General features: G+C 55.9%; 1 protein-coding gene and 1 long non-coding RNA gene across 10 annotated transcripts in view; one reads left to right on the forward strand and one right to left on the reverse strand.

Annotated features, from left to right (window-relative positions):
* The window catches only part of LOC125323244, a 56,737-nt gene extending 48,700 nt beyond the window's left edge, over positions 1-8,037 (reverse strand). For 5 of the 9 annotated variants that reach the window (XM_048298081.1, XM_048298080.1, XM_048298076.1 and 2 more), the window contains exons 1-2: positions 7,974-8,036; positions 7,063-7,282 (exon numbers count right to left, since the gene is read on the reverse strand). In XM_048298081.1, the coding sequence (XP_048154038.1) occupies positions 7,063-7,194 (132 nt within the window). In that variant the 5' untranslated portion in view covers positions 7,195-7,282; positions 7,974-8,036. Of the gene's footprint in view, positions 1-7,062; positions 7,283-7,973 lie in introns of all 9 variants that reach the window. The other 4 variants (XM_048298074.1, XM_048298075.1, XM_048298078.1 and 1 more) reach the window with 1 other exon arrangement.
* Positions 6,877-9,184, forward strand: LOC125323260. Its single transcript, XR_007202446.1, has 3 exons — positions 6,877-7,131; positions 7,359-7,442; positions 9,108-9,184. It is a non-coding gene; the product is annotated as an uncharacterized LOC125323260 (long non-coding RNA).
* The last annotated feature ends 2,933 nt before the right edge of the window (positions 9,185-12,117 follow it).

A 12,117-nucleotide genomic window follows, 5' to 3' on the forward strand; every position in this document is an offset into this window, starting at 1 on the left:
CCTTCCTTCTGCCTTGGCCCTCCATCCCATTTGGCCCTCCAGCCCTTCCTATCCCTCCACTTACTCCTCAGCAGTCACCACCTGAAAGGGATTTAAAAACAAACCCCCAAGTCCTACTTGATAAACAACCTAAAAAAAATTCTGGATTTTTTTTTTTCTTTTTTTTGTTCTTGAGTGTGTTTCAAATTACAGAAGTCCTGAAAGGGAAGTTTATTGGTTTCAGGTGCTATTTTGGGGGCTTCTTTAACTCACAAAAAAAGGTCTTATTGCCCAGCCGAGCCTGTGGCAGCTGCTGGCCCCACTCTCCCGATGGCTCTGGGTCCTGTTGGAATTTGGAAGCCCATGGATGTGTCCAGATGAGCTGTCACACCTGGGACAAGACCCTGCTGTGACTCAGGTTGGGAGGAGCTTGTGACCTGCCCAAACTTGGTGACCTTGGAGACACAATGGAAAGGGAAATGCTGCCCCTCCAGCGGGATCTGCCCTCGGCACGTGCCAGGGCCAGGTTGGCCATGGCCAGCTCCAAGGGGGTCATGGCCACCCTGAAAGTGCTCCTGGCCCAGCTTGGCCATGGCCAGGCTCAGGTTGGCCACAGCCTACGCTGGCCATGGCCAAATCCAAGGTGGTCGCGGTTCCGGTTGGCCAAGGCCAACGTGGCTGCGGCCCGAGTTGGCCATGGCCCAGTTCAGGGTGGCCATGGCCAAGTCCAAGGTGTTCACAGCCACGACAAAGGCAGTTGTGGCCTGCTGGTCATGCCAAGCCCAAGGTGGTCACAGGCCCACCAAACTCAGGTTGGCCACAGCCCACGATGGCCATGGCCCAGCCCAAGGTGGTCACAGCCCAGGCCCACCAAAGCCACATCATCGGCTCTTCCCCACGAGCCAGGCCCTTTCTGCACTTTGAAATTCTAGGAACTCCTAAAAACCCCCACGCAATTCTGTTTTAAGGATGACAAATTGCTTTCCTTCCTTGAAAAGGAGCAAACTCCCAGCTTTTCCTCATGGAAAAAGCCACAGCACCCTGTGTCCATCGGAGCTGGACGCGCACGGCTGCCAGGTGCTCACGCTGGTGAGGACACGCAAAACTGGGACATCCCTGCATTCCCACAGCCCTGCCGGCCTCGGGAATGCTGAGCAACCCGAGCTGAGCATGAGATTCCAGTCATCCAGAGCCACGGGAGCGACACCAGGCTCTCCCCACACATAGAAATAAATATATTTATGTTTTTTCCAATGACTCGCCGCTGACCTTTCAAACACCTGTGCAGCCTAAAGCAGCTAAAAATACCCCCCAAGCTTTGCATTTGATTTTCATATTGCAACAAAGCTCACTCTTTCCAGCGGCTTTTCTGCCTTTCTGGCAGGTCCTTGGATGCTCGACCTCTCCCAGGGTCACACCCGGCAGAGATGGAGAGGGGAAGCTTTGGATACCTAAAAGCAACAAAGGGATGGTAAAGATGCTCTAGCGGGGTTTTTAGAGGGTGTAAGATAAGCTCAGGGATGGTTGGACCAAGGGGACCTTCCCACTGCCCTTCTTTAAGCATCCCAAACCTCTTTCCTAAGGAATTTTGAAAAATTAAGTCCTGCAACCCAAGGAAAGCCAGACAACGGGGTTATCCCTGATGGAGACACCGCTGTTCCAACAAAAGCAGGTCCTGTGGAGCTCAGGGGGCCTCACACAGCCCTTGTGGGGACACAGGGCCTGGTCTTCCCGGAGTTGATGGATTTCTCCTTGCTGGGTTTGTGACAGGCTCCTCCATCCCTTTTCCCAGGAGGACACACTGGGAGCCGGTGCTTCCCGGCCTCGCAGGCCGTTAATCAACCCGCGCCTCGTCTCGCTGCAATTACAGGCAGAGTGGGCCGAGCTGACAGCTTTTTGACAATGCCACTGTTCTCCCGGCTGGTAATTAATGGAAATAAAGTTGGGAGATGGCACAGTGGCCATTCCCGAAGGATGGGAAGGATGGTGAGCGCCGCAGCTCTGCCTCTCCACATGCTCGCACCACGTGTGACCCCACACTAAAAAAGTCAGGGTTTGCAGAAATCCTGGTGGTTTTCACACAAATAATCCCCCTGGGATTTGAGGGAAGAGCCACGGAAGCGCCTCAGCCCACATTCCAACGCCCATCCCTCCCGGAGCTGCAGGAGTCCCCTTGTCAGCCGGGAGCAGAGGGGACAGTCACGAGCGCCTGCCATTACCATTCAAATGGCTTATTGGCAGAAATGGGTTTAAAAATAGGGGTTTTATGATAAACAAAGTAACCTCATACAGGAAGTGAGCTGCAATTACTAAAACATGTTGTACAAAGCTGGTAGAGAACAGAGCTGCCCCACAGAACCGAAAAAACAACAACAAACCCCAAGCCCTTCAAGGGGGGAGTCCAACATTTTCTTGGGGATTTTTTTGTTTTTTTGTTTTGTTTTTTTTGAAGGAGGGAAAAGGGGTGAACTGAGGGGAGAAAGGACTGGGGAGGGGAGAGAATTTCTCCTCTCCACGTGGCCCTAAAATAAAGGTGATGCCAAGGCAGCTCCGCGATGTGAACCCCAAGTCTGAGAGCGCCGGGACTTCAGAAAGTGTCGGGTGCTGCTGCTGCAAAGGTTAAGAAGTTTTCCTTCCGAAACCCCGAGTGTGGGCTGTGAAAGAACATGGTACTGAAGAAAAATTTCCCCAGGGCTGCTCTTTGATTATCACCAAAGCCATCGAGTTTCAGTTTGAGTGATTTGTATTTATTTATAAAAACAAAGATGAAATAAGTAGAACGAAAACAAAAACCTCATCCTAATTTCTGAGCTGGAGCCTGATTTATTCGAGCAGAGACGTTCAGGTAGAGCAGGCTGGGTTGAGAAAATGAGCTGAGTTACCCTTGGGCTGCAGGGCACATTTTTTAAGGTTAAAGAAATACCATAAACGTCCCCAAAAACACATCCGACCACCCCCATCGGTGCCAAAATGCTGATTTATGAGTGCCTGGGCTGGGCAGCAGCTCCAGCCACGGGGTTCAACCCTGGTTTGGTGCTGGAGCATCTTAATTCGAGTGGGAGAACAAAAGACATTTCTCTTTTCATGTGTTTTCACTTCCATCGTGAGAGAACCGGTTAAAAAAACACACAAAAAAGCCCTTCAGTGGTCTCACAGCCTCCACCGTGTTGTTTTTCTACCTATTTTCTGTTGTTGGCTTTTGTTATCAGTCTCATCTGCAATTTGTGGCCGATTCTGTCATGTTTCAGGCAGACAACGTGTTCCCAAAACTGCTTGCAACCTTTCACGAGGGTACAGCGGCGAGGACAGGCACAGCAGAACCACAGCACAACGAGAAAAAGGGCAGATTTAACCCCAAAATCAGTGTTTGCCCAAATTTGTGTCCCCAAGGCAGGGACAAACCCCGGGGCAGTGCTGGGTGACACCAAACCAGCCCCTGCCCACCCCCTGGAGCACCCCCAGTTTAACAGGAATTGATTCCATCTCCCCCTCGCAGGAGAAGCCGAACTCAGCCGTGTGCGACCCGTTGGATTTTTCTCGATCCCAAACAGCGTCTCCCAGCGTTTTCCCACCCGTGGGCACAACCCCATCCCAAATATCCCGGCTGAGCCCTGGTTTTGGCAGCGGAGGGAGGATTCAATCACTGGGGCTGTGAATTACCACCGAAAGCCAAAGCCACCGACCTCGCAGCCCTTCAACATTAATAGCGAAACCAAAAAGCAAATTAATACCGCAGGAGCAGCGGGAATTTGGCAATTTGGTTGAAATTCAAGCAGCGTCACCCCGGCGCACGCCACGCTCGGCGTGGGGGGCGATTCTGGCCAGCAGCAGCGGCTCTGGAGGAGCAGAGGGGTCGGGCGGAGGGGTCGCGGGGGGTTCGGGCTGCAGGGAGGGCTCGGAGCTGTGCCCCCGGGCTGCGCTCCGGAGCAGCGCGGGGCTCTCCCGGGGAGCCGGCGAGGGAAGCGCCGCGCGCGGCCCCGGGGACGCCTCGGCGCGGAGACAACCAATTTGGGGGTTTTTCAGGGCAGGAGGCTGCTCGGCGGGGGCTGCCCGGCCGGGGGAGGACTGAGCCATTGTGAAACCCGGCTCCTTTTCCTGAGGCTGCCGCTGCCGGCGGCGCCCGAGCCCGGCGGCGCCCGAGAAACAGCTCCAACGGTTTCCCGGAGCGGGGGCTCCCCCGGGCCCAGCACCCCCCGGCGCTCGGACACCACAATTTCGGGCTCCCCGGAGCACGGAGCAGCAGCCAGCAGCTCCCTCAGGAAGGGCTGCCGTCCCCCCCGAACGCCTGCGGCCCCAAACCTCCTCCCTCAGGATAAACTGGGAAAGGGGGGGGTCCCACGGCCTCGCTCCCCCCATCCCAGTGCCCCTCTTTTTCCGCCAGGCACCAATCCACGCGCTTGGTTTGGCCAGGGAAACACTAAAACACAGAATTTCAAGTCAATGTCTCAGGGCTCTCCCAAAGCTCTCTCCACTTCCTGTGACAAAACAAAACACGCTTCGTTTTAAACTTATTCTTCCTCTATTTAGTGCCGAGAAACGATGACCAAAAGCACCCCCAAAAACCCTCCTGGGATTCTCCTCCCTTTCCCAAGCCATCCACGCCCCAGGCAGAGGATGGAGCTGGGCTGGAACAGCCTCAGCAAGGCATGCAATCTTGAATTTCAAACGATTTCATTTCGAATCTCGAGCTGGGCTGAATTTCCACTTCGCTATTTTCGAGTCACCGCTGCTCGAGTCAAATGCTGCCCCCCCCCTCCACGTCACCGATCTCGAACCTGAGCCAAAAGGTGGCAAAAGGAGGGGACGGGGATAAATTTGGGGTTTTGGATCATCCCCTTCCCCGTGCCGGGGTCAAAGGGACTGGGAATATTTGCTGAGGGGTGCAGGGAAGGAAGATCGAGACGAATCCGTTTGCTTTGACTCGTGTGGGAAGAATGGAGCACTGGGAGTCCCCAGAATCCTCAGGCTTTTCTCGCTCCATTCACCACGGCTGAAGAAACCAGAATTCTGGGAATTTCAGGGCTAGGAGTTGGATTTTGATGATCCTTTTGTGTCCATTTCAACTTGGGATATTCTCTGAGTCAAATTTCCAGCATTTCTGGGCTGCCCCCCTGCCAACGCTGCTCCCTGAGCATCCCTTGGGCAGCTGGATGGAAAAATAGGGGGGGAAAAGGGAATTTGCGGCTGATCCGATTTTGCTCCATCATAATTTTTTGAGCGGATGCTTGAGAGGGATCACTCTGACCTGAGGGGGAAAGGGTTTTATCCCAGAAAAATGGTAACAGTTGCCTTGAAAATGCCCCACCTGGAAAATAGCACAGGATTTCCCCAGGGGTTGGGAATTTGCCTCAGAGAATTAATCTGGAATATGCAACACCAAGAAACGCACCTGCCAGGGGGGCAATACCTGTCAAATGCATGCGTGCTTCCATTTATTCCAAATCCTTGCATTTATTCCCAACACTTCCATTTATTCCCAATCCTTTCCCTTTGTAAAAATAATCTTTTTCCCTCTTTTTTTCTTTTTTCTTAAATTAACCCCCCACAGCTTAATTTGTACCTCTAAGGGCATCATTACTATTATATGAATGATATTAATTTCATTATATTTATCGCATTACATTAATTACATCTATTGTGTCACATTCTATTGTTAAACTTAATTCAATAAATCTATAATTCTATCACTCAACTTTATTTAATAAACAAATATTTCAATGTTTTCATCACCATATCGTTCAATAAACACACAAACAGCTTACGTATGTGAATATATTTAATCATTTTAATTAAATAGAAATAAATGTCTTTGTACGTAATATGTAAATACATAAAAATACATTTACATAGAAATATAAATATATTTACATTAATTTAATTTTCTATATGAGTATACAAATATAGGATTTATTTAAGTACAACAAGCAGGGCAATGGTGGGAGCTGTTGGATTTTAATTAATTGCCCTGATGAATTTTAATTGTCCTGATAGATTTTAACTGCCCTGACAGATTTTAATTAATTGCTCTGCTGGATTTTAATTGCCTTTCCTGACTTAAATTCCCCTGCCTGATTTTAATGCCATGGAAAAGTGTGGAAGAGCCCAGTGAGCCTGGGAAGGGGCACCTTCATGCTGGGATTTGGTCCCGAATATTTGGCAAACATTTCCAAAAGAAAATAAATTCCAAACATCTGGAAAGCCCCAAATCCATAAAAAAGGGACTGGGTGTCCTTGGAATCACACCACCACAGGAATGGGCTCCGGAGGGACCTGGGTTGGACCTGGATGCTGGGATGGACATGGCAGAATCCACCTCCTGCCCCTGTATGGGATTCCCAGGAATTCCCAGCGGGACAAAAGAGCAGCTGCCCAAAGGCTCTGGGAGTGGGCACTGGGAGGGGGAGAGGAGCAGCTGGGAGGCATTGAGTGGCAGCACCAGTATGACCAGTAAGACCAATAACATCAGCACAACCAGAACCAGCAGCACCAGCACCGGTACCACCAGTAACAGCACCAGCACCACCAGTACCAGCACCAGTATCACCAGTACCAGCAGTACAACCAGAACCAGCGGCACCAGTACCACCACTCAGCGGCAGCAAAACCACTGGCACCCACACAACCAGCACCAGCATCAGCAGCACCAGTACCACCAGTATCACCAGCCTCTCCAGCAGCACCAGCCCCAGCAGCCCCAGTACCACCAGTGACACCAGTATCACCAGCGACAGCAGCCCCAGCAGCCGCCCAGCCACTGCTGACTCATTCCTGGCCGGAGCCTCGGGGCTGCTCCGTGGGGGTTTCCCTTCCTCCTCTGCCACCGAGTTACCCAACCCCCCCTGAGGTGGGGCTGCAGTTCCAGGAACTGCTCAGCTCCCCACGCCCCAGTTCCAGCCGAGGAGCCGAACTGGTGCTGCTGGGAGTGCTGATGGCACCCACAGCCTCGCTCCGGCACAGGGACTCGGATCAGGCACCCGGGATTCCCGAGCTGGCCCCCCCCGGCTCGGCGCTTTGCACCCCAAGGAACCCATCCCAAAGCCACTCCGCCTTTCCCACATTTCTCCATCCCGTGGAGACACTCACCGGATCCACGGCTCCTTCCCCACATCCTCTGGAGCGTCTGAGATGGGGAGGGGGAACATCCAGGCCTGGGTATGTTTTCATAGCAATGGGTGGAAAAATCCCAAAGTGCTGACTGCACTTGTTTCCCACCATTAAGTGGGGACTGAAATAATTGGGAAGGGGACAAGATCCCCCTTTCCAGTCCTAATCCCAGTGAGACAGCCGTGCTCCTGCTGATTCCCTGGGGAAAAATAGGAAAAAGAGGCTTTTTTAAGTTCATCCTCCTTGAAAAACCTCTTCTGCTTCTTCTGTTCCAGAGACAGGGAATCACCTATGGAGGAAGCAGCACTGGGAATGCTGGAAGCAGGAGAAGAGAGGGATTTCTGCCCCTTGGCTCCCAGGTTTGTGCCGGTGGGTTTTGTGCCGCAGGGTGGGAATTGTCCATGGCTTTGTGCCCCCTCGGATCCCAGGCAGGATGCTCCACCACAGGGATTCATCGCTGTGCTTGCCACACTTCTCCTTCTACAGGCATTTAATGGCAAGGGGTCAGGATCAACTTCCCCGGGAAACCCTTGTCCCACACAGTTTCTGCTGGAATGTCATGAACACTGAGATACTGAGGATTAATGGGAATGCCGGGAGGAACACTGGGATGACAGTGGAAAGCTTGGCTCTGGCATCCTTCCCTGGGCTGCAGGAGTGGTCCAGGCAGAGCAAGGGACAGACAAAAATCCATCAGCCAGGGAAAACTGTAGGAATTCCATTAAATTCAGTCTCACTTTCCCTCTGCTCAGAGCCCCCCACTTCCCGGGCACAGGCGCATCCCCCTGGAGCAAATTCTCCACACAGCAATTCCTGAAGCCACCCATGGATCCCCTGCCGTGGGATCCCTCACGCATCCCAGAGCAGCCCAAATCCATCCCACGTCCTACCTGGCCTCGTCTCGCCGAGCTCCCAGCTGCAGCTCCCAGCTGCAGCCAGGCACATCCCTCAGCCGGGATGTGCCGAGGGTTTATACAGCCCTGTCCCCCCTCCCGTCGGGATGTGGGGAAGGAGATTTTCCCATGGCCCAGGGGCTCTCTCACTTCCCCCTTTGGGAATGGATCAGGGAGATTTTTCTCATCAGAAAGAGCCTTTGCTGGGAAAGGTCTCATTTCCCAGGGCCTGGAGCCAAATCCATGGGGGCTACAGCCAAGGGGGCTGGGAAGGGGATGAGATACCCCAGAGCGGGAGGCTCTTTCATCCAGGGAATGCATCCCGAAGCTCTCAGGCACCTGGATACTCTTCCAGCCTGGAAAGCCCCGTTTTCCCCCCATTCCCATCTAAAAGAAGCTGTGACCTTCCAGCAAATCCTGTGGGAAAGGCTCTGGCTCTGTGAGGGATGGAAACCATCCCCATTCCCCAGGGAACAGCTCCAGAGATGCTCACCCCACTCCAAGCCCCGTCCCTTCCAGCTCAGGGACCTTTTCTCTCGCTCCCACTGCAGGGGGGTGGCTGCCACCCTGCTGGTGTCCCTGCTCCCGGGTTTTCCCACTCTGTTTCTGTTCCCTGTGCTTTTGGAGCTTCTCTATTTCGGGAAAACAACGTGGCCTACACCTGGCTTGGGGCAGGGCCATGCTCCCGGGTCCAGCCGGAGTTCGGAGATGACTCAGGGGCACGAGCAGCCCCGAGAGCGGTGACACGGCGGGAAGGGGGAGCCCCGGGAGGGGGTGACACATCGGGAAGGGGGAGCCCCAGAGTTTTCAATCAGCCTTTTCCAAATCCACGCTAATCCAACTTGGATTTACGACGCCGAAGCGGCGGCGTGGATCCGGAGGGGTTTGGCACTGAGTGCTGCGTGGCCGTGCCATGGTCCAGCTGAGCATTCCAACCTCAATCCCTGTCTTCAGGACCCACTGGTGCTTTAACCCTTCCAGCGCCGTCACCGCAGCGCCAGGAAAAACCCGGCAGTGCCTGAGGGAGCTGCCATGGGATGAGCAAAGTCCTGGCTCAGCTGAGGGAGGAAAACCACCCAAAAGCAGCCCCTTTTTGTCCTCATCTGCGGCTTTCACCCATTTCCCATCCAGCTCCCTTGGCTGGGGCTCCAGGGATCACAAACCTCCAAATGAACCCAGGAACTGCGGAATTCTGGCGGCGGCAGAGCACCACAGAGGCTACAGAGGCACTAAATGCTCGGATATTCCCCCCAAAGACCTAGGAGATGGATGCTCCTCTTTGCCCAGTGCTTCCCACAGACACCCCTGGAGCTCCTCCCAGCAGAGCACAAGCCGGTGGGAAATGCCCTTCCTGGAAGAAATCCCACCACGAGCATCCCATGGGAAGGAGGAACGTGAGGAGGAGGGCTGGGAGTGTTTTCCACTGCGGTGAGAAAACACTCAAACCTGCTCCCTTCCCGCCTCCTTTCCCCCGATATTGCAACAACACAGGAAAACGTGCTGGCAGTCATCAGCATCTCCCTGGAAAGCGCCAGGTTGCCAGCCCAGCTTCCAAATGCAGCTCTCCAGAAACCCCCGGAGTGGCTGCAAGCTTGAGGGAACGCCAGAGTCATGGTCAAGAATCCCATTTTCCTTCTAAAAAGTAAGGGGTGTAAAGTGCTCCTGCTGGATATTCCCAGTGGGATGGAGCTGCTGCAGGATGCAGATGCCAAAGGATGATCTCACACCACCGCCTGCATCACCTGCGGGGTTCAGCCACGTCCCCCATGGCAACGCAACCCCTCAAAGGCGCCGGGATCCCTCGGGATGGCCTGAATCCCGCGGGATCCGGGTGACTTGCCCGGCATGCCGGCACCTGCTTTCCCGCAGAGCGAACAAACAAGTTGCTAAGTCACAGCAAAACCATGAAAGCAAAACCACAGAGCCCCAAAGCGCCTCTGAGTCACTCCCCGGCCGCCGCCACGGCCCCACAGGCCTCCCAAAATTCGCCGCCACCTGCAGCTGCTGATCCGCGCTCCGAAGGGCCGCTCCAGAGGTGCTGGAAGCGTTTTCCAGCAGGGAAAGCCTCTCTGAGTGGGCACAGGCACGGATGCAGGAGCTGAGGTGACGGCCAAACCGAGCTGGCAGCCCCCGCTCCTTCCCTGTTTTCCCGTCAGCTCACCTGGATGTTTCACTGCTGCTGTTTGACCGTGGCAAACCCTCACTAGAACGGGCATGGAGCCGGGCCGCGGGCAGCCAGCGCTCCCGGGATTAGTCACCGCCACTGCTGACATGAGTCACGGAGGTCTGGCCGCCCTTGAAACCCGGGATTTTCGGGTTCTCGGCTCCGGGGTTGTCCCGGGGACACCTTTCGGCAACCGGTGCCCGGTTCTGAGCAGCGCTCGCCGCCGCCTCCCGCCACCGCCGCTGCCCGAAACGCCGCCGGGGCTTTGCCGTGGGGTTCCGCAGCGGCTGGAAGGGCGGGATCGGTCCCAAAGAACCGTGTCCCGTTGGGGCCAGAGGTGGGAATCGTGATGGAGGCGTGGGATGCAGCCGGGTGACGGCGGGGCCACGCCGGTGGCCCCGGTGGCGATGCCGACAGAGGTCACTGTTGCCGAAAAGTTGCGAGCCCCAGCCAAAAAACAAAAGGGAACTCGGCGGGGAAGGCGGGGATGGGGCCGGGCTGGAACAGGCAGTGGGACCTTGCCGGGAATGAAGCACCGGGAAGCGCAGCCGGCACCGCGATCCACGGGACGGGGTGAGCTGGAGAAGCCGCGCTCTGCCCGCAGCCACCGCGGGACGCCCCGGGGGCCGCCCAGCCGGGACTGAAGGAGGATCATGAGGATAATTCCTCCCCGGAGAGGGAATGTGCTGCCGCGGGATGATCCCGAGGGCGAAAGCTGAGCCAGGGCAGGAAAAGCAGGGAGCCCGGGGCTGCTCGACCCCTGGCAGAGCCCCTCAGCTCCGGGACAGCCCATGGGAAGCACGAGCTTCCCCAGGGAACCGCAGTTTGGGATGGCGGGTGGTGGGACAGCGGGAGAGGCAGGAGGGGAACTCGCTGCTGCCTTTCCCAGCTCAAATCCCGAGGGAGAGCACAGAACCAGCGGGGAGGGCGGCACAGAAAAACCCAAAAAAGGTGACTAAGCACTGTGGGGGGAGGGATGACGCCAGCGGAGCCCGGCCTCCGTTCCCAGCTGTGCTGGCTCCTGCCCGCTGTTATCATGGAATCCTGGAATGGTCGCAGTGGGAATGTTCCATAAAGCCCATCCCGTTCCACCCCTTGTCATGGGCAGGGCATTCCCCATTCCCCTAGCCCCTAAGTTGCTCCGAGCCCCCTCCAACCTGGTCCCGGGACACTTCCAGGGATGGGGAATGGAGTTATCCGGGTGCAGGACCAGGGAGAACCTCCACATCCACCCTCCACATCCCACCTTCCCCCTTCTCCGTGCCCGAGCAGCGCTGCTTTCCTCCCTGCGGCTCCCGGAGCATCCCTAAATTCCTGCCAGCTCCACACCGCATCCAGCGCTCCTCCAGCAGATCCCTCCGGGACGAGGCAAAGCGCACACCCCGAGCAGCAAGCCAGCGCGAAATCCCAAACATTCCCGCTTATTCCACGGGTTTTTTTCCCCGCGACTCCTGGCAGCGGCCGGAGGGAAGAGCGCCTTACCGTGGGTGGCGGGGCCGGGCCGCCCCCGGGCCGGGGGTTCCCGGCGTTCCCACGTGGAGCCGGGAAGCGCAGCCCCGGGCATCCGTAACGGGCGCGGGCGGCCCGGGCGCGCTGTGCCCCGATCATTGGTCCAGCTCACGGCACCGCTGCTTTCAAATTCTGCTCGAGCTGCGGAAGGAAACAGGAAGCCCCAGAGCTCCTCGCCAGAGCCTCCCGCGCCCACCCCCGCCCACGAGCTCGCCTCCCGGCCCAAACCCTGGAATGGCGCTTCTCCCGCATCCGGCGGAAACCGGGAGCATCCCGACGCCGAAGTGCTCGCAGGGATTTGCTAAAGCTTCTTGGTTTCAACTTACTCGCCGTTTTTCATCTCATTCATGGTCAAAGCACCTTCGACTTCCAGCTTGCCCGGCCACCAGGAAGCATCACCCTGGGAATGTGGCACAAACCCCATGGATCCATCGGGACAGCAAGAGGATTTAGGACACCTCCAGGTTT

The sequence above is a fragment of the Corvus hawaiiensis genome, chromosome 3 (genome assembly GCF_020740725.1).
Source record: "Corvus hawaiiensis isolate bCorHaw1 chromosome 3, bCorHaw1.pri.cur, whole genome shotgun sequence".
In the NCBI taxonomy this organism is placed as follows: Eukaryota; Metazoa; Chordata; class Aves; order Passeriformes; family Corvidae; genus Corvus; species Corvus hawaiiensis.